This window comes from Fukomys damarensis, unplaced genomic scaffold (genome assembly GCF_012274545.1).
Source record: "Fukomys damarensis isolate Sample0158 unplaced genomic scaffold, DMR_v1.0_HiC HiC_scaffold_19, whole genome shotgun sequence".
In the NCBI taxonomy this organism is placed as follows: Eukaryota; Metazoa; Chordata; class Mammalia; order Rodentia; family Bathyergidae; genus Fukomys; species Fukomys damarensis.
The window spans coordinates 5,703,713-5,724,048 of NW_022900931.1; the positions used below are offsets into that span (position 1 = coordinate 5,703,713).

At 53.1% G+C, this 20,336-nt stretch overlaps 1 protein-coding gene across 12 annotated transcripts; it reads left to right on the plus strand.

The window, feature by feature from the left end:
* The first annotated feature begins 557 nt into the window (after nt 1-557).
* LOC104869253 lies at nt 558-20,310 on the plus strand. Of its 12 annotated transcripts, none has more exons than XR_782257.3 (6): nt 558-679; nt 5,149-5,189; nt 6,599-6,694; nt 10,030-12,242; nt 19,868-20,017; nt 20,122-20,310. XR_782257.3 is itself a non-coding variant. In XM_010634398.2 (6 exons), the coding sequence occupies exons 1-5, from the start codon at nt 671-673 to the stop codon at nt 12,219-12,221; spliced, it is 621 nt and encodes a 206-aa protein (XP_010632700.1). In that variant the 5' UTR covers nt 558-670; the 3' UTR covers nt 12,222-12,242; nt 12,421-12,586. The 12 variants fall into 12 exon arrangements, 1 of the variants encoding a protein (XP_010632700.1); XR_782266.3 differs by having other exon boundaries at nt 10,030-11,439; XR_782261.2 differs by lacking the exons at nt 19,868-20,017; nt 20,122-20,310 and adding an exon at nt 12,421-12,586 and having other exon boundaries at nt 10,030-11,775; nt 11,890-12,242.
* Nucleotides 20,311-20,336: the final 26 nt, after the last annotated feature.

Below are 20,336 nucleotides of genomic sequence, written 5' to 3' on the forward strand. Positions count from 1 at the left end.
CGTGCCCGCGCCCTCTCCGCCCCTGCTCCCCAACCTCTCGTGGTCCTCGAGCGCGTCCGCCCCAAGTCAGGGACAGGGCCGGAGGGGAACGCATAGTCGCTGTGGACCACGGCTGTACCACCCGACCTCGACCTGCCCCACGCTCGTGGGTGGTCCACGGCACGCGTGCAGACACGCACGCACGTGCACACACGTGCACACACGCACACACGTGCAGACACGCACACACGTGCAGTAGGTACCAGGGATCCACGCACCTGGGTGTGTCACTTCTGCTCTCCACCCCGGACCGCGCCGCTTGGGTCAACAGCAGGAGGTCGGTCCCAGGAGGTCCCCAGCTCCCCAAATCCCCGGGTGGCTCCCGCCTTCCCCCCAGACCCCCAACTCCTGACTCCTGTGTTACCCTGGGTCAGAAAATGGACCACGCTCGCTCTGCTGTGGGAATGGGTGACGTCCCCGGGGTGGGCTTCTGTACCCGACGCAACCAGTTTATTTTCTTTTCTTCTTTTTTTTTGGGTACCAGGATCGAATTTCGGACCTTGCGCTTGTGAGGCAGTTGGTGGCACCACTGAGCTACATCCCTGTTTCTTATGCTGGAGGCTGAACCCAGGGCCTTCACACTGAGTTACGTCCCCAGTGTTCATAGTTTCTCCACCTTGCCGTCCTCCTGATGTACCAGGTAATAACATAGCTTCTCCACCTGCTAGATGTCAGGTATGCTGAGTTTGTGTTTGCCAAGATCGAAGAATGAATTCTAGGAAATGACAGAGGTTAAGAATAGGAAAATTTTATCGAGAGAGAGAGAACTCCCGAGAGACAGGAAGGGGCCCGGAAGTGGGTTGCCAAAGAGCCCACTTCTTAAAGGAAGTTTTATAGAGCAAAAAGCACCACCAGGTGGGTACAAACTGGGCCAAAGCGGTGATCAACCAGTAAGATTACAAGTAGAGCGGATCAGGTAATATCGATCCAGTGGGTAAGCAGGTCACGTAGCAAGTGTACTTGGAAATAACAAAGACCTTTTAGGAAGGGATGGATCAGGGGGTCCTGGTCGCCCACCTGGGTGACTGACATCTGTCTAGACTGCTGGACCAGGTGGTACCCATTAGCCCCTGGGGAGGCGCATAGGCCCTGGTCTTTCCATCTTTACCTTGAGGCCCGGCCTCTGACGGATGCCCCTGCAGCCACAGTTCGTGATGTGCTGTCAACATGTGCACTGACTCCCTTGAGGGCCCAGCCCTGTCTGACTGCCTATATTTCTACCTAACTCGTCTCTCTATAAATACATGCCTAGGGCTGGGGATTTAGCTCGGTGGTTCCAGCGCCTGCTTTGCGAGCACAAAGACCTGAGTTTGATCCCAGGTACCAAAATCCTGCCTCAGCCTCCCAGAGTGCTGGGATTACAGGTGTGTGCCACCGTGCCTGACATTTTCCTTTTTTTAAGTGGGATTATGATTATTATTTTGAGATAGGCTCTAGCCATGTTCAGGCTGTCATTTAACTCACTGTGTAGCCCAGACTGGCCCTGAACTTGCAGAGATCCTCCTGCTTCAGCCTCCTAAGTCTGGGGTTACCGGTGTGCACCACCACGCTCAGCTAATTGATTCATATTTTGATAGTCTTTTAAAAATTAGAAATGATTGTTGTATTTTAATAGTCTACTTTATTTTATAGGCAGGGCCTTGCTGTGTAACCTAGGCTGGCCTGGAAGGCATGGTGATCCTCCTGTCTCAGCCTTCTGAGGCGTGCACCACCATGCCCAGCTAACAGTCCTTTTTATTTATTTATTATTTATTTTTGGTACCGAGGATGGAACCCGGGACCTTGCCCTTGTGAGGCAGGCGGCAGCACCACTGAGCTAAGTCCCTGGCCCTGACAGTCCTTTTTAGAAATGAGGAACGGTTGTTGTATTTTATTGCCTATGGCCTGGCATCTTAGGGTAGGCACTTGGTATTTCTCCTCTAATCAGTGCACTTGGTGACCATGAATCTTCCCAGTTCAGCAAAGTCAGAGGTCCAGAGGGCCAGGGACTGGCAGGCATCGAGCGAGGTTCTGTGCTCCAGTCCACATTCAGAAACCCTGCCCCTGCCGGGCATGGTGGCGCACACCTGTAATCCCAGCACTCGGGAGGCTGAGGCAGGAGAATCGCTGTGAGTTCGAGACCAGCCTGGCTACATAGTGAGTTCCAGGTCAGTCTCAGCTACATAGTGAGACCTTGTCTCAAAAAAAAAAAAAAAAAGAAAAGAAAAAAGAAGAAACAGAAAAGAAACCCTGTTCCTAGTTTGTGCTGGGCGGAGTTTTGTGGCCCTGCAGCCTTGCACTGTCCTGTCTGTGCACACCAGGTCCTTGCACAACTTGTGTAGCTGTCACCCACAGTGGTCGTGCCTCTGAGGCCCCCCTCCTGCCATGCGGCAGAGAAGCTGGCCCGGCCGGTGGCCACATACATCTCACCCGCGCGCACACCTCCGAGCTACAGCAGCCAAGCCAGACAAGTGGGCCGCTGGGGGTCCCCGAACCCTGATGGTCCCGCCCAATGGAGCAGCCCATCCTCCTCCTGGTCAGCCCCCACCCAGGCTCCGCCCAGCCCTGCCAAAGCCACGCCCATCCCCGGTGTCCCCAGTGCCCTCAGCACCCTGGATTAGTCAGCCTTTCCAGTGTGGGGACACAAAGTCCAGCACCCACAGCTTGGAGGAGGGGTCCAATGGGCTCACAGTTTCGGGGGTTCGGTGCGCGGTCGCCAGCTCTGAGGCAGGGACATCAAGGCGGAAGGGCCTGGGGCTGGAGCACAGGGGCTGGGCTCATGGAGCTCCGGCCACAGCGCAGGGGGCAGCAGAGAGATGGGTCCCCGAGCTCACTGTCTGGGAGCACCCAGGCTCCCCCAGGAGCGCTCTGTTCTGATCTGCTGAGGCCTTTAATGGAATTATGCTGACACGTCGGGACTAGTGATCATGCTATCAATAAATGGCCATAAAGGTGCAAAGGGTCAGAGTTCGGGAAGCTTCTGCATTGTACACATGGCAGCTCCCATAGACTGGGAGAGAGGGCTGGGGGCGCCCGTCCTCGCTTCCCCTGCCCTCTGGTTCCCATCTGTGTCCTTGGGTGCGTCCTTTGTCACAGCCCTGGAGGTGCCTGAGCTGCTCTTGCAAGTGAATTGTGCCCCAGGAAGGGGCTGGCAGTGCCACAGCTGCTTGGTCAGACGCGCAGGGCACAGTGGGCGTAGGGCTGACGTCCGTGGTGGAGCGCACTGGGGACAGAGGCCTCGACGTGAGGGTCGGATGCCGCTCGCGGTAGGTCGAGTCGGACCCGACGCCTTGGAGGACACCTGGCTGTGTCTGCTGTAGAAGTGATGGCCTGCTTGCTGCCAGGGGAAACCACCCCGCGTCTGGTGCTGGAATGGTTAAATGGTAGCTGTGTTCAGTGGCGCACACCTGTAATCCTGGCAGCTCTGGAGGCTGAGGCAAGAGGATCAAAGGTTCAAAGACAACCTGGACAATTTAGGGAGACTGTGTCCAAAAACTAAAAATAAAAAAGGGTTCTATAGCAGAGAGGATTTTGGGTTCAATCCTCACTGCTTAAAAAATAAATTATTAAAAAATAATTGTGGCAGTGCACACCTGTAATCTTGGTACTTGGGAGGCTGAGGCAGGAGGATCACTGCGAATTCAAGGCCAATTTAATCTACATAGACACTGTCTCAAAACAAAAAAATAATTGTTGAAGGGTGTTTAAGAGCAGGACATTGAGCAAACATTGAGCTATCCCCGTCTTTATTTATTTTATTTTATTTATTTGGTACCAGGGATTGAACTTGGAATCTTGAGCTTGCAAAGCAGGTGGAAGCACCACTGAGCTAAATCCCCGGCCGTATCCCCACCTTTAATAGGCTGCATGTCACAGAAGGCAGAATGGAGGAAGTACCAAAGTAGAAGCAAGACGGGAGGCAGAGGCGTGGCGGGAGCAATTCGACATGATTTGGGGGAAAAATCATTTCGTAATGAAATCATGATTAAGCCTTAGTCGTCCTGCCTACAGGCCAGCTATGGCATGTGGAGACATAACTCCGCTCTTTGTTGTTGTTGTTGTTGTTGTTTTTCTTTTTTGGTATTGGGGATCGAACTGGGGTCCTTGTACTTTCGCGGCAGGCAGTAGCACCACTGAGCTAAATCCTCAGCCCTATAACTCCATTTTCGCCTCCCGGTCACAACTAGACCTCAAGGGTCTGGTGATGCCGCTGCCCCCTGAGTCATTGCTGCTTCTGTTTTGCTGATGCTCTGAATAAAGGTGTGGCCAGCTCAGGGCCCAGGGCCTTTGCTGCTCAGCGCGGCATGGATCAGGCCGAAGCTCAGCTTCTTCTCCAGTTCCATTTTCTGTCTGTAGTAATTAATCCTTGTGCTGGCCTGGCTCGTAGCCTAGGACCCCATGCAGAGGTTCTAGTAACGTCCCCTTTCCCCGTTCCCTGCAGAGACAGAGGCCGCAGTGGCCAGGGGCTGCTGAGACTGTTTGGGACAGGTATATTCCAGGCTCCCAGGAATGTTCTCGTAGAATCCGCACAGGAAATGGTGGACACATTCACCAGATCTCGTTAAACAGATGAGTCTCAGGGCTGGGGATTCAGCTCAGTCGTTCCACTGCCTGCCTTGCAAGCACAAGGTCCGGAGTCCGATCCCTGGTACCAAAAAAACAAATGAGGCTCTAACAGTAAAATGAGATGGTGGAAGGCTGAAACAAAGCACCCTGTGTTTCTGGCCTTGAGAGATGAACCGGGAGGTGGAGAATTTCGACCCTCCTGGGGAGGGACAGGAGGGACCTGATCCCTGCAGAGGCGAGTTGGGGAGTTAACCCCAAAAGGGTGGTTTCTGTTGTAAACAACTGCACGTGGTTTGGAGACCTTTTCCCTCCCGGAGCCCTGTGAAATTTGCCAGACCCCACTTCCGGTCACCCGCAGAATCCCAGGGTGTTTGTCGCAGACAGGGCTGCTCCCCAAAGCGGGGAGCACATCTGGAAGCTCAGCTGGGGCCCCGAGTCTCCTCCTCTGAGCTATAGGAGACCCCAAGATGGGACCAATCCGCAGTGGGGCTCAGGCTAGGGGCCCGAATCAGACTAGACCCCTTTTCTTGGAAAAAAGAAAAAAAATTTTTTTTTTTTTTTTAGGTACCAGGGATCAAACTCAGGACCCTTGCATTGGGAAGCAGGTACGGTGCCACTAGATAAATTCCCAGCCCTTGTTTTCATTTTTTTGAGACAAGCTCTCACTATCTAGTTCAGCCTGGCCTTGGAGCCCAGGCACTGTGTAGTTCAGGCTGGCCTTGAACTCTCAGCGATCCTCCTGCCTCAGCCTCCTGAATGCCGGGATTACAGATGTGCGCCCTCACACAGGGCGGCTTTGTCATTTTGTCACCAGCCATTCAGGTCAATGAAAATAAATGGTGTAGCTGGGTGTGGTGGTGCACACCTGTAATCCCAGCACTCAGGAGGCTGAGGCAGGAGCATTGCTGTGAGTTCAAGACCAGCCTGGGCTACACAGTGAGTTCCAGGTCAGTCTCAACTACATAGTGAGACCCTGTCTCAAAAAAAAAAAAGAAAAGAAAAGAAATGGTGTAGGGTGGGGGAGACTCCCAAGTATGTGAGGGCTAAACTGGTAAGCCGGAGGTGGGCCTGGGGTCCCAGAGCCAGCGCAGGGCTGGCCCTCGAGGTTTCCTTCCCTTTCCTTTCCGTTTTGGGGCATTCTCACACTTGTCCACGTGGGGGCGCTGGGGGCCGGGACTGCGCTCTCCCAGGTGGAATAGAAGCTTGGCCCCGCCCCCATCCCGGGCCCCACCAGCCTGGCTGTCTTGCCTGAGACCCCAGGATGCCTCCTGCTTCCCTGAACCAGATCATACCATCCCCGACCCAACCTCCTGTTGGCAACTCCAAGGTTCTAGTGCTTTCTATCAGAAGAATTAGACGGAAGCACCTGGGGCAGAAATACTTCCTGTTCGTTTGTACTGGGGATTGAACCCAGAACCTTCACACCCAGCTACATCACTACACACCCAGGCCTTTTGATGTTTGGTTTCTGAGACAGTGTCTGGCCAAGTTGTCCAAGCTGGCCCGAACTTGGGACCCTCCCGCCTCAGCCTGTGAACAAGTCCTTTGTTCTTATGATCAAGTGGGGGCACTAAGTAGCCATGGGAACAGGGACCTCAAAGAAAGGACAAAGGAGCCGGGCGTCGTGGCGCACGCCTGTCATCCCAGCACTCGGGAGGCTGAGGAGGGAGAATCACTGTGAGTTCGAGACCAGCCTGGGCTACACAGTGAGTTCCAGTTCAGTCTCAACTACATAGGAGACCCTGTCTCAAAACACCAAGAAAGGACAAAGGAGCCGGGCGTCGTGGCGCACACCTGTCATCCCAGCACTCGGGAGGCTGAGGAGGGAGAATCACTGTGAGTTCGAGACCAGCCTGGGCTACACAGTGAGTTCCAGTTCAGTCTCAACTACATAGGAGACCCTGTCTCAAAACACCAAGAAAGGACAAAGGTGCCTGTAGGCCCAGAGCCGGTCCTGCCCACCGCTTTCTCCCCTCGCTGACCTTGGGACCCCTATTTCTCTGTCACCCCACAGTACTGGCGACAGAGACCCACGGAGCGCAGCACTGATGCCCAACACAAGGGGACCCATGGGCGAAACGGCTAAAAGTTGGTTGCAGGGGAGCCACAGGTAGGGATTGGCACAGTTTGTTTTCCTGTTCTTTCGTTTCCATTTATTTGTATTTATTTATTTGTTTTGGTACCGGGGATTGAACTCAGGACCTTGCATTTGCAAGGCAGGCAGCAGAGCCACTGAGCTAAATCCCTGGCCGTTGTTTTTATGCTTTGAGACAGGCTCTCATGGAGCCCAGGCTGGCCTCAAGTTCTCTGGTGATCCTCCTGCCTCAGCCTCTTCAGTGTGGGGACCACAGGCGCATGTCACCATGTCTGGCTTTTGTTGCTTTCACCTGAGAGTCCCTTGTGACTCTGTTGATGAGGCCCTGTCCTAGAAGGTCGGGCTGGGACCCCTGAGTGCTTCTCCCAGTGTCCGGGCTGGACTCTCCGACATGGGATCAGAGCCGGAGCCGCGTTAGGAGCGGTGGGACCCAGGAGCCCTTCTGGGTATTTAGCTATCGCGGAGCCCTAGCATCTCGCTCACTGAACTGGCAGGCATTTTGAGAGCACGGGCCTGTCACTGAGCTTTTCCAGGGGGCTCCAGTTTATTTTCGCAGGAATCACTGCACTTTTTCTGTTATGGTAGAGAACACCCCAGGTATAAACCGGTTTACAGACAAATATGCGGAATTTCAGGCAGGAAGCAAATAAAGCGGGTAGAGCTTGGCCTGGAGAGCAGGTGGGGGGGCCCTATGGGGACAGAGGGATGAGGTGCGCGAACCCAGCAGACCCTGCCCTCACCTGCTGGGGGACCTTGGTGTGTTTCCTGGCTTCCCGAGGCTGTGCAGGGCCAGACCATCCTGCTGGGCCCCTCCCGCCTCCGTCCTGGGTTTAGGACCCTTGCTGTGGTCACCAAATTCTCATACTACCACGATACCCCGAGACTCAGGGTACCCTGTTCCTTCCTGCAGCTCAGAGCTGGGACTAGGGTACAGCACAAGGAGGGCCTCAGAGGCAACCCTGAACGGGACCCTAAAAATCAGTCACCAAGACAAATGATCTGATTAAAAATGGGCAGACGATCTGAAGCACAGACACATCTCCAGAGAAGCTGTACAGACAGCCAGAGAGCACATGAAAGGATGCTTCATGCCATTTGCCAAGAAGGGAATTCAAATCAATGAGCCAGGCGTGGTGGCGCACACCCGTAATGCCAGCACTTGGAAGGCTGAGGCAGGAGGATTGCTGGGATTCTGAGGCCAGCCTGGGCTACATAGTGAGACCCTGCCCCCTCCCAAAGAACACCAGCTGGATCCTGCAGTTTGGGTCAGAAAGGACAAAAGTGACTTCATCTTGCTGGAATGCTCCTGATTTATCTTAAGCTGATGTCAGAGCCAGGCGCGTTCCTGAGCCAGGGCCTGTGTACCGCTCTAGGTACTTCTCTGGTGGTTTTTATCTCTTTATGGTTTGCGGGAAACTAGGCAGGAAAAACACACGAGTTGTTTGGGGGCAGGCATGGCAGTAGTGACTGCAGTCATGGGAGGCTAGATCCCTACACGAACAGCCAAAAGGTGGAAACAAGAAGAGCAGCTATAAACTGATAGGTAGATAAAGTCTCTATTCGTAGCATGTGACAGCGCTCAGCGATACCCTGTTGTGTGTGACATCATTCTTCAGTAAGAGGAACCAAAGGCCTAGGAGAAACGGCTACTCTAGGACCAGGGCAGAAAATACACAAAATGAGCCTGCAGCCAGGCGTGTTGGCACATGTCTGTAATTGCAGCACTGGGGAGGCTGAGGCAGGAGGATCGCTGTGAGTTTGAGATCAGCCTGGGTTGCATAGTGAGTTCCAGGTCAGTCTCAACTACATAGTGAGACCCTGTCTTAAAAAAACAACCCCCCTGCCAAAAAAAAAAAAAAAAAACAGAGAGGGAAAAAACTCCACTGTTCACCACTATTACCCCATTATAAATGAGGGAGGACCTGGTCTCAGAGAGCCAAGTGCTAGGGCAGTCGCACTGGGCCGCACAGCTGAAGATGGGGCACTTTTCAGCGTGCCAAGGCTGTCCACCAAGCTCCCCAGCTGGGGCCCAGCAGGATGTGGCGGCTGTAACTGGCGCCTAAAATTGTGAAAAGAGGGCTGCGGTGTCGCTGAGCGGTAGAGCACTTGCCTAGCCGGTGTCAGGCCCCGGGTTCGATCCCCAGCACCAACAAAAACTAGGTAAATAGCTGAAAAATAGCTGATGGGAAGTGAGTGAAAGGAAGGGGTCTGGGTGTCTCTGGCTCACCTTCCTTCCCTGAAAGATGGGCAGTGGCGGGCCGGGGATTTAGCTTAGCAGTTCGGTGGCCTGCCTTGCAAGTGCAAGGACCCAAGTTCAATGTCAGGCCCCGGGTTCGATCCCCAGCACCAACAAAAACTAGGTAAATAGCTGAAAAATAGCTGATGGGAAGTGAGTGAAAGGAAGGGGTCTGGGTGTCTCTGGCTCACCTTCCTTCCCTGAAAGATGGGCAGTGGCGGGCCGGGGATTTAGCTTAGCAGTTCGGTGGCCTGCCTTGCAAGTGCAAGGACCCAAGTTCAATATCCGGTACCGGAAAAATAAAATATAAATAAAGATGGGCAGTGGCTTGCTGTGTCCTGGGTGGATGGGAGAGTAAAATGGATTTTGGTGTGCGCTGTGCAGGAATTATATATACTCCACAAATGCAGTTGTACAAGAAACTATTTGTGCCAGGGATTTAGTTCAGTGGTTCTACCCGCCTGCCACGCAACTGCAAGGACCCCAGTTCAATCCCCAGTACCAAAAAAAAAAAAAAGTTAACAAGGAAAGTATTTTAGCCGAGCATGGTACTGCACGCCTGTAATCCCAGCACTCAGGAGGCTGAGGCAGGAGGATCGCTGTGAGTTCAAGGCCATCCTGGGCTACAGAGTGAGTCCCAGTTCAGTCTCAACTACACAGTGAGACTCTGTCTCAAAAAAAAAAGAAAAGAAAAAGGAACTTTGTGTTTCCTAACGGACAGTTTCAGTTTTCAAGAACTCTGCCAGGTGGGCAGGAAACACACCGGTTCTCAGGCTGTCTTAGTTACTTTACTCTTGTTGCTGAGATAAAATACCCAACCCTCAAGGTTAAGGCAGGAAAGGTTTATTTAGCTGTTTGTAGAGGTTTCCGTCCATCATCCGCGGCCTCCAAGGCAGAGTGTTACATGGCAGAGGGGCTTCTCAGAGGAGAAACAGCTCCTTCCAGGCAGGACAGCAAAAGCAAAATGCCTCTGGGGCGGGGGATTTAGCTCAGTGGTGCTGCCGCTGCCTCGCACATGCGAGGTCCTGAGTTCGATCCCCGGTACCCCCCACCCCACCCCAAAGAAAGCAAGAGACCTCAGCAGCTTTTTTCTGCCCCTTTTATCCCTTTCTAGGCTCCTGGGATTAGGGCTGTGCCAAACCAATCGGTGGCCTGAGTGAGTCTCGCCACCTTTACTCCCAGCGCTGCACAAGTCCCACACTGTAGACACAGCCGCCTCTGAGAAAGCCCCACCTATGACTGCACAGGCTTGGAGAGGCGTCTAGCCAGGAGCCGTCACAAGAGCCTCAGGCGTTTCAATCCCGGGTTAGCCCTCATCCTCCAGGTTCCTGCTAAGACCGCCACCCTCACAGATCGGAGGGCCAGGGCTGAGCTGTGAGCTGTGTCCTCTGCCCTCCCACTGGGTCCTACTGGCCCGGGGTCACCCACACAGCCCTGGCTCAAAGCCCAGCCGGCCGCTGGCCAAGCCCCAGGTCCCATCGTGGGAAGGGGATACCCACCCCCGCAGCTGGGCGCTTTTCTCGGGTTGCACAAAGGCATGTTACAGGCCAGGAGCAGCCCTCCCTGGCCTCTCCCTACTACATTCCTCTCTGTGGCCAAGACAGGGGCCTCTCTCCCTCCAGGTCACAGCAGCTCTCTGCCCAGAGGAAGGAACCTCTCTCCACTGGCTCAGGTGGCAGCTTCCCAAGCCAAGTCTTTCCCTGGGGCAGCCGGCACAGGGAAGGGGAAAGGGGAAATCCAAGGAAAAACAGAAAGCAGGGGCCAGATCATCTCTGATCCTATCTCTCCACGTGGGCCCCTTGCCAGACCTCGATTGCTCACCCCACAGAGCTTCTCCTCCTCCTTGGTTTGCATAAAGTCCCCAAGCTATGCCATCCCATCCTCTCCATGGCCCAGGGCACACAGCTAACCAGGGCTGGAGCCTTTTCCTGTGATGCTCCCCACCGGGTGGCAGCGGACTCACTGCCTCCCTTCTGGTGGCCCCAGTGGACGGGTTCCTTCTCCTGCAGACCACGCCCACCACCTTCTGCCCTAGGCCAGCGGTGCCACAGGAAGTTAGGCTCCACTGGCCGCCACCCCCTCCCCACAGTGATTGGCTAAAGAGTGGGCACCTGTCCCAAACTGAGCCAATTAGAATGCACCAACCTTTTGGACATGCTGATTGGGCCAAAGGTGAGCTCCTGGAAAGACAGACCAATCGGGTCCCTTCCTGAGGATGCTTGTGATCCGCCTACCTGGCTCCAGAAGTCTCAGAGCCTGGGTGTCAAGATGCCCATGGTGGGAGATAGAGAAAGCTCTGTGGGTAGAGAGGTGGGGAGGGAGATAGAGGTCTTGGCTCTGGTTACCGTCCAACCCTTTTCAGAGCCCCTCCTTCCATGCAGGCCACCCAGGGACCTTCAAGAAAATCCCTTTATGTGTTGCCAGCGTGAGTTAGATTCCTGTCCCCGGCAGTTATGCCCCACGTGGAGAACATGGACTCGGTCAACAAGCCTGGCTGTCGGTGACTCAGGACATGCGGCCTCCGGTGGGTTACTGAACAGCGCGTGGCGGCTCAGCAGATGAAGCGTAACAGCTCCCATCAAACAGGAGGCTCTTCCGCGGGAAGCACGCGGGGGCCTGTAGTTTCTAGCAAGTCCCCATCGTGGTGGATCTCAAGGTGCGAACTTGGTTGGAAATAGGGACTTTGTAGGTGTTATGATTTCAAGATGAGGTCATCCTGGATTTAGGGTGGGCTCTAAATCCAGTGATTGGTGCCAGTGATGAGGGGAAGAGGCCACGTGACGATGGGGACCCGGATTGGGGACTTCAGTGCACCTGAACTGCGACACAGCTGGTCATTTGAGGCGGCTCTGGGACCCTGGTACAAGCTGACACCCATACCCGTTGGTGCTTGGGTTGAATGGCTGGGAGGATTTTAAGGCTTTGCTCTCTGTTTGCCCAAGCAATTTCATGTCTCGGCTTTAACCCTGAGCAGGTCCGGCAGCAGGGCAGAGTTGTCCTCGCCAGGGCACCCCGCAGTTCTGCTCAGGACTCGGGACTGCAGCGGAGAGCCACGTGCTTATCGATGGATGTTTCTGGCCTGGGAGAGCTGGCGTTGTGGGGGACACGGAGCACCCACAGCTCTCCTCACCCCCAGCCCCTCGTCCACTCTGCTGTCCGGTACGGGCATCCCAGGCAGACACCAAAGAGGAAACCCGAAGGCTAAGTCCGAAGGCACAGCCGGTGCCCAAGCTGGGGGATACAGCAAGTCCCAGGAGTGGACAGATCCTGGCTCGAGCCCCAGGGTCACCGTCCCCAGCTGTGTGAGCCTTGGTCTCTGTGCTTCAGGTGCGGACAGGCTGCCCGGGAGAGGGGTGACTTGTTCTCGGGCTCTGCCGTCTGGGCGGGCTCCCTATCCCCAGGGATCCTGCAGAGGCCTCTGCCACCAAGGGTCATGGATCCTCCAGGATAGGGCGGGCTCCACACCCTCTGATGAGAGGGGTTGATAAGGTTCCGGTTCCCACAGGACCGGCTGCGCTGCGGAGATCGCACAGTGCACAGCGGCCTCTAAGGAGGACTGGGGTCAGCCTTGGGACTCCTGCCTCGGAGCTCTTCCCACGCTGGGCACCCGCCACACCACTCCCCAGCCCCCTCCCCCTTCTCCCCAACCCTCTCTCTTGTTTTTTTATTCAACACTGGGGATTGAACCCAAGGCCTTCGCACCGAGCTACCTCCCCAGCACTTTTTATTTTTCATTTCAGACAGGGTCTCACCAAGTTCCAAATTGCCCAGGTTGGGCTGGAACTTTGCATCCTCCTGCCTCGGCCTCCAGAGTGCTGGAATGACTGCTCCTCTCTCCCTTTACCAATAAGATCTCTTCCCATTGCAAGCGCCGGGGTGGGCCAGGGATTTAGCCCATTGGTTCTAGCACCTGACTCTCGCTTCACCTTCAAGAGGTGGAGGCCTTGTCCTACTCTGGGGCCCCTGCAGGGACACCTCCCTTCCCCTTCGGGTCCCTCAGAGCCAGCCCCCTCTGCTCCTGTTTCTCTCCAGGCTGGCCTCCCCTTCCCTCACTGGCCCCTCCTCCCCCTGAGGGCCCCTCAGCCCCTCCTTCAGCCCCAAGGCCCTGACCTGCCCTCCCCTGCACCTAGGCCTCTGCCCCGTGGGTCCTGCTCCTGAAAGCTCCTTTTATCCCCTGGTGCTGGCCTGATTTGACCATATCACCAGCCAGTGTCCCAAACTGTCCCCTGCCCTGCCTCCTCCCATGGCCAGAGGGCACTTTCTGGATGTGTGGCGCCTGCCCTGCAAACTCTGTCCCTTCCTCAGAAGGGTAGCTCATCCTGGCATTCAAGGCCCCAGTTGGAGACTTCACCATCTGATGACCACACCTGAGGAGAAAAGCATTCACTATTGGCCTGAAAGTTAACTGTGCATGTTCTATATTTCATCTGGCAACGCCAGCCCGGGTGCGAACAATGCAGACATTGTGACTTTTACTACAACTATTTTATTTTATTTATTTATTTTTTTTGGAGAGATTTCCTCTTAACTCTTTTTAATTTTTATTTTTTGGTACCGAGGATTGAACTCAGGAGCTTGCCCTTGCGAGGCAGGCAGCGGAACCACTGAGCTAAATTCCCGGCCCAGTACAACTATTTAAATATAAAACATTCTGAGCAATATTTGGGATGTACTTAGGCTAAAACATGACTGTTTATCTGAATAAAGAGTTTAACTGTGGGAAAAAAAGAATTTAACTATGGGAAAAAAGAATTTAACTGTGGGTACAGTTTATGTTTGTTTTGTTTTTGAGGTACTAGGGATTGAACCCAGGGCTTTTTGAAAAAATTTTTTGAGACAGGGTCTCACCTGGTCTTGAGCTCAGTATGTAACCCAGGCTGGCCTGAAGCTTCTGATTCTCCTGTCTCAGCCTCCTGAGTGCTGGGATCACAGGTGTGCACCATCATGCCAGGCTGAACCCAGGGCTTTTGCACCAAGCTTCACCCCGTCTTTTTTTTTTTTTTTTGTACCTGGGATGGAACTCAAGACTTTGTACTTGTGAGGCAGGCCACGATGACACCACTGAGCCAAGTCCCTGTCCACCCCTCCCCCGGTCCATTTTTTATGGTTTTTGTTTTCAAGACAGGGTCTCACTAAGGTGCCCAGGCTCGCTTTAAACTTGCAGTCCTCCTGCCTCAGCCTCCCAGATTGCAGGGATTATAGGCCTGCTCTTCTACTGAACCTGACAGTGTAAAACCTACATCCTAATGGCGGGGGGTGGGGTGGGGGGGAACCTAGGACAGCTCCACCCCAGGCCCTAACGCTGACCTGAGGGCTGGGGATTTAGCTCAGTGGTTCGCTACCTGCTTCACAAGCGCAAGGACCTGAGTTTGATTTCCAGAACCAACAAAACAAAACAAAAAATAAACACTGAGCTGGACCTGGTCTGGGAGCCTCCTTCCCCACCCTCTGGTCGGCGGCGGAGGGCTGTAGCTCTCCGGCTCCTGGGGTGAGTTGCTTTACCTCAGCTGGGCTCTCTGGCAAGTGGAGGCTGCAGTCTCTGCCCACCCACCTCCCAGCCTCTGGGGAGGAGCCAAGGCCCGGACCAGGCCAGGGATTCCCTGCCAAACTGCTGAGGACAGAGGAGTTTGTGTGCCTCAGAGGATTAGGAAGGGAGTTTTTCCCCTGACAAGAAGCAGTTCATAAACCACTCTGATGGCAGCTGGTGGGGGCCGGGATCACCAGCAACACTGAAATCACCAGAGGGAAAGTGCGGGGATCAGGACACGGTTGGTATCAGAGTGAAAGGGTTCCCCGCCTGGGGCCTGTGACACCTGGCAGTCAGTCGTCAGCAGCACCTGATCTGATCGGCCGAGGAGACGGCCCGGTGACAGCTTCAGCTTGGCAGTTACACTTCGGAGGACAGTGGCCTTGTTCCGGGGAGATGTGTGGAGGGCGTATTTTGGGGTAGAGAGTCCAATATCTGCTAACTCACTCTATCCTAGTCCCCGGAAAAAGGAATAGGGAGATGAGGGGACGAGCAGAGAGGGAGATAATACCTGATGAATCTCATTATTCCTGTACTTTTCTTGCAATTTCTCTGTACATTGATATTTTTCAAACACAAAAGTCTGGGTGAATCCACACAACGAAGAAAACATCAGAACCGGAAAGGGGGCTCTTTCATTAAGTGGCCTCCATAGGCAGTGAACTGTGACCTAATTTAATATGGCAACAGTCTGCAACCTGTCCAGGGCCCAACCTGATTGTTTTCTTGTAACAAGTCCTCTCAGCCAATCACAGCCCAGAGTATTCAGCCAATCACAGGCTACAAACTGCCAAAAAAAAAAAACCAGAAAACAAAAAACCCAACCAACCAAACAAACAAACAAAAAACCGGATCCACCCAGGGCATGGTGGTTCATGTCTGTAATCCCTGAGCTCTGGGAGGCTTGAGTCAGGAGGTCTGCAAGGTCAGGCTCAGTCTGGGCAATTTAGTGACTCAGCGAGACCCCCATCTCAAAATAAAAGAATTTTAAAAGGGCTGGTGATGTAGCTCAGTGCAAAGGCTCTGGGTTCAACACACACACACACACACACACACACACACACAGTCTACATAAAGCATAGGAAATTATAAATAATGGGGTGATTTCTGTATGATGTCTCTGCTTTTTCTGCCTGCAAATTCTACCTATCCTGTAGCTGCTCCCTGGTTCAGGGTGCTGCCCAATTCATGAATTTTTCCCTTGCTCGAATAAGCTCCTAAATTTAATTATTCTAACTTGTTGTTGTTGTTGTTGTTGCTATTGTTGTTTGTTTTTTTAAGATAGGGTCTCACTTTGTAGCCCAAGCTGGCCTTGATTCTCCTGCCTCAGCCTCTAAGTGCTGGGATTACAGGCACCTGCCACCGTGCCCAGCTCTAAAGTGTTTTATGTCTTGTTTTGTTTTGTTTTTTGTGGTACTGGGGATTCTATCCAGGACCTTCACATTGAACTACATCTTTTGGGTTTTTTGTTTGTTTTTTGTTTTTTTGAGACAGGGTCTCACTATGTAGTTCAGACTGCTCTGGAACTCACTGTGTAGCTCAGGCTGGTCTCGAACTCTCACCGATCCTCCTGCCTCAGCCTCCCGAGTGCTGGGATTACAGGCTGTGCCACCACACCTGGCTGAACTACATTTTAATCCCTTTTTTTTTTTTGAGATAGGGTCTCACTATATAGTTTTTTTGTTGTTGTGTTTTGGGTTTTTTTTTTTTAGACAGGGTCTCACTACGTAGTTGAGACTGATGTGGAACTCACTATGTAGCCCAGGCTGCTCTCAAACTCACAGCGATCCTCCTACCTCAGCCTCGCAAGTGCTGGGATTACATGCAGGCGCCACCATGTCCGGCTTCTCACTATATAGTTTAGGCTGGCCTTGAACTCACAATGATCCTCCTGCCTTATCCTTCTAGCCTCTTTTTCAAAAATTTTCACTGTTGAGGGTCTCAGTAAGTGGCTAAATTGCTCAGACTGGGCTTGAGTTTGCAATCCTCCTGTCTCAGCTTCCCAGAGTGCTGGGATTATAGGGATGCGCTGCCCTGCCTGGGTTTGCTTTGAACAGACCTTAGGCCCTTGCCCTTTCTCAGACCAGGAGTCTGAGAGGGAAGACCTTGGCCAGAAGTCATAGTGAGCATCTGCACAGCAGGTCAGACCCTGCAAATAAAGCCCCAGCCAAACTATGTTTAAGCCCCGACAACAGAAGACGGGTGCTCGATCAGCGGGGTTGGCTGGGAGGGGAGAGGGGGCTGTGAGAAAAGGGGCCGGAGGATCGTAAGGGACCAGCATTGGGGTCTCCCTCACCCACTGCAGGTGGGTGCAAGCTTCACAAAGAGAACTAGCCGGAAGTTCAGACCCTGATCAATAACCAAACAGAAACAAAAACAAGTAAACAAACGCCCCGCTGGCCCCCTTCGGGCCAGGTCTGGGGTCAGCCAGAGGATGGGATTGCAGGGCCTGGGTACCAAGCCAGCCCCAGGGTGTGGGCAGCAAGGGGTCTCTGGTAACGGCAGCCTCCTGGCTACCTGGCACCTCAGGCAGACGAAATATGCCCATTTCTGTTTCTGCCCTTACCCACTTCTGTGTCGGCCTTTCTTTGTTGAGTTTACGTGTGGCTGTCGGCCTGGAGGTCACTCAGCTCATCAGGAGTTGGCATCAGGGTGAGGCCAGGCCTGGTACCTGGGCCACTTCTTACAGAAGCTCCCAGGTTCATCCAGGAGGGGAATCTCCTTTTGTGCTATATTTATTTATTGTTTTGAGACATACAGTTCAGACCGGCCTTCAGCTCAGTACGGAGCTCAAGCTGTCCTCAGACTTGCGGCAATCCTCCTGCTTCAGCCTCCTGAGTGCTGGGGTTAGAGGCGTGCACCACTACATCCAGCTATGTGCTTTTATGTCTTGATTGTCTGCGGGTTGAAGCATGAATACATGCAGGATTTACTAGAGCACCCGAAAATGCTTGCATAATGTACACTGATTGTGAATGGTGTTGATTTTATGCACCAGGACAGTCATGGTGATAAGGACAAACACAGGACAGTGCACAACAGGGCACGCATTGCCCCCCCCCCCGTGTTTTTGCCATAAAATATTCAAGCAATGTGAATGTCTGTGCCGCAGGTGTTTCTGCCTAAGGTTTCGTGAATGTCCTATTAACTCTGCCCATCTGCCCCGATGAGCATGCTCGCCCAGTAGGTCGGCCCAACCGCTTGCCCCATAGATCTCTATATGAGGTTGCTTTGATTTATGTTCAGGGCTCAGACACTGGAGTACAAACTCCTCTGAGCCCACTGGTGTAATAAAGTTTCCCTGCATCTCTCCAAGTGCCGCTCTATTTCTTTGCCTCCAGAGACCTCTGGATAGCTGTAACTCTTGGCTGTAACACTGAGCTGTTGCACTTTGCTGTAACAACAGACAGGGTCAACAAGATACATAAGGGAACAGATGGGCAACTACTATGATTTTAAGAAGGTCAGGCCAAGGATTTAGCTCAGTGGTTCTGCTGTCTGCTTCACAAGCTCAAGGTCCTGAGTTCGATCCCCAGTACCAAAACAAACAAACAAAGGCAGTGGTGCTAGGTGTGGTGGTGCATGCCTGTAATCCCAGCACTCAGGAGGCTGAGGCAGGAGAATCACCATGAGTTTGAGGCCAGCCTGGGCTACATAGTAAGTTCAAGGCCCGCCTGAACAGAGCGAGACCCTGTCTCAAAAAACAAACAAAGACAATGATGAGCTGAGTGTGGTGGTGCACACACTTGTAATCCCAGCACCCCAGGATGCCGAGGCAAGAGGACCACAAGTTCAAGTTCTTCCTGGAAAATGTAGTGAGATCGTATCTCAAAAAAATAAATAAATAAATAAAAGCTAGGATACAGCTCAGTATGAAGGCCCTGGATTAATTCCCCAGTATTAAAACCAATTCTTTTAGCCAGGCATGGTGGCACATGCCTGTAATCCCAGCACTCAGAAGGCTGAGACAGGAGGATCACTGTGAGTTCGAGACCAGCCTGGGCTGCATATTGCAGTGAGTTCCAGGTCAGTCTCAACTACATAGTGAGGCCCTGTCTCAAAACAAGAAAAACAAAAACAATTATTATTATTATTATTATTATTTTTTTTGGTACCAGGGATCGAACTCAGGTCCTTGTGCTCGTGAAGCAGGCAGCAGAACCACTGAGCTAAATCCCCAGCCCTAAAAACAATTCTTTTTCTTTCATTATGCTGAAGGTGGTTGTGCACAAGGGAGGCAAAAGCAGGAGGATCACCATGAGCTCAAGTCCAGCCTGAACTGCATAGCAAGACCGTATCTCAGAAAACAAACAAAAACCCCAATCACTAATTTTGGAGGTCACACTGCTGAGCAATCTATTTTTAGTCCGCTATGAGCTTGGTCCTAGACATTGTGTTGAAATCACCACCTTTCAGTTGGGCCGACACGAGTGTCCAGTGGGGGACCTGCTGGCATTGGAAGGCCCTCAACGCCAGCCTCGGATCACACTCATGCCGTCGCTTTCTGCTTTGTTTTATTGTTGTTGTTGCCTTTTTGGTACTGGGGATTGAACTTGGGACCTTGCGCTTTCAAGGCAGGCGGCGGAACCACAGAGATAAATCCCCAGCTGTTTTGATTTTTGTACCGGGGATCGAATTCAGAATCTAGTGCTTGCCAGGCAGGCACAGTGCCACTGAGCTGCATCCCAGCCCTGCCATCGCTTTCTGAACAGAGTGCCCCACTCAGGCAGCTGCCGCAGACCCCCCACCTTCCCCCTCTCTTTCTGTCACCCCGCTTCTCTCCCATCCACATCTCCAAACTGGTCCCTGGAGAGGCAGTTTTGAGCTTTGGCTTCCCGGCTCCACATTCCTGACCACATGAATCAGCTCTCTTTTGCAAAGCATCAGTTCAGTGACTCGGCCTACCAGGCATGTGGCAAGCGAAACAGGCCTGGTTCACCAATGGTGAGAGTGTGATCACTTTCCAAGTGTATGTAATAATTTGAATGACCATACCGGCAGAGAAATGGACTCCACCCCTATCCATGTCGTAGGGTGGTTTGCTGCACTAGCATTTATTGATTGAGGCAAGGTCCACTGTGCCATCGAGCTGACATTGAACACACTATACAGCCCACTCTGGCCTCTAACTCACAGCAATCCTCCTGTCTCAGCCTCCTGAGTGCTAGGATTACAGGTGTGTGCCACCATGCAGGTGACATCATTGCACTTTTACAAGGCAGATGGACTGTGCTGGCCTCCCAGGCCCATGTTTACCCCAGATGGATGGTTCCCTTTGGTCTGTTCTGCGGTCTCAAGGTTTGTCCAAGACCTCATCTGCAGTCTGGGCTTTGGGCTTCCCGGACCATATCACCTTATAGGTGCACGCAAAGCATAATTCCTTTTCTTTTCTTTTCTTTTTTTTTTAATAATTCCTTTTCAACAGTGGCCTTGGAGACCCCAAGCTTGGATGGATGTTATCTATAGCTATTGCTTAACAAAGACAAAGCCTGCGTGGAACAAGCCTGTAATACCAGCATTTGGGAGGCTGAGGCGGGAGGATCGCCACAAGTGTGAGGCCAGCCTGAACTACACGGTGAGACCCTGGCTCAAAAAAGCAAAACCAGACGCACAAAAAATACAAAACAAAAAAAACAAGGAAAAAGGACACCAAGTAATCAGGTCTCTTTGCTTTTCAAGGGGCTGGCAGTCCCTACCCCACCCGGCAGTCTGATCAGTAAGGGGAGCTGGCGCCACGCCCCAGGGGCCAAAGGCCTGGAGCTAGGACGAGGGGACCGAGACCACTGGTGCGGGCAGCAGGCCCTGGGGCCACCTGAACTCCTCCCAGGCTCAGCGAGCTCCTGCAGGCCTCCGAGGAGCCACGGTTCCGCCTTTTACCTCCGACCTCGCCCAGG

Coding starts and splice junctions, on each gene's coding strand:
- LOC104869253 (XM_010634398.2), top strand. Junction 5,190..6,598: donor ACCCTTGCATTGGGAAGCAG/GTACGGTGCCAC, acceptor GTCACCCCACAG/TACTGGCGACAGAGACCCAC. Junction 6,695..11,296: donor TGGTTGCAGGGGAGCCACAG/GTAGGGATTGGC, acceptor CCTTCCATGCAG/GCCACCCAGGGACCTTCAAG.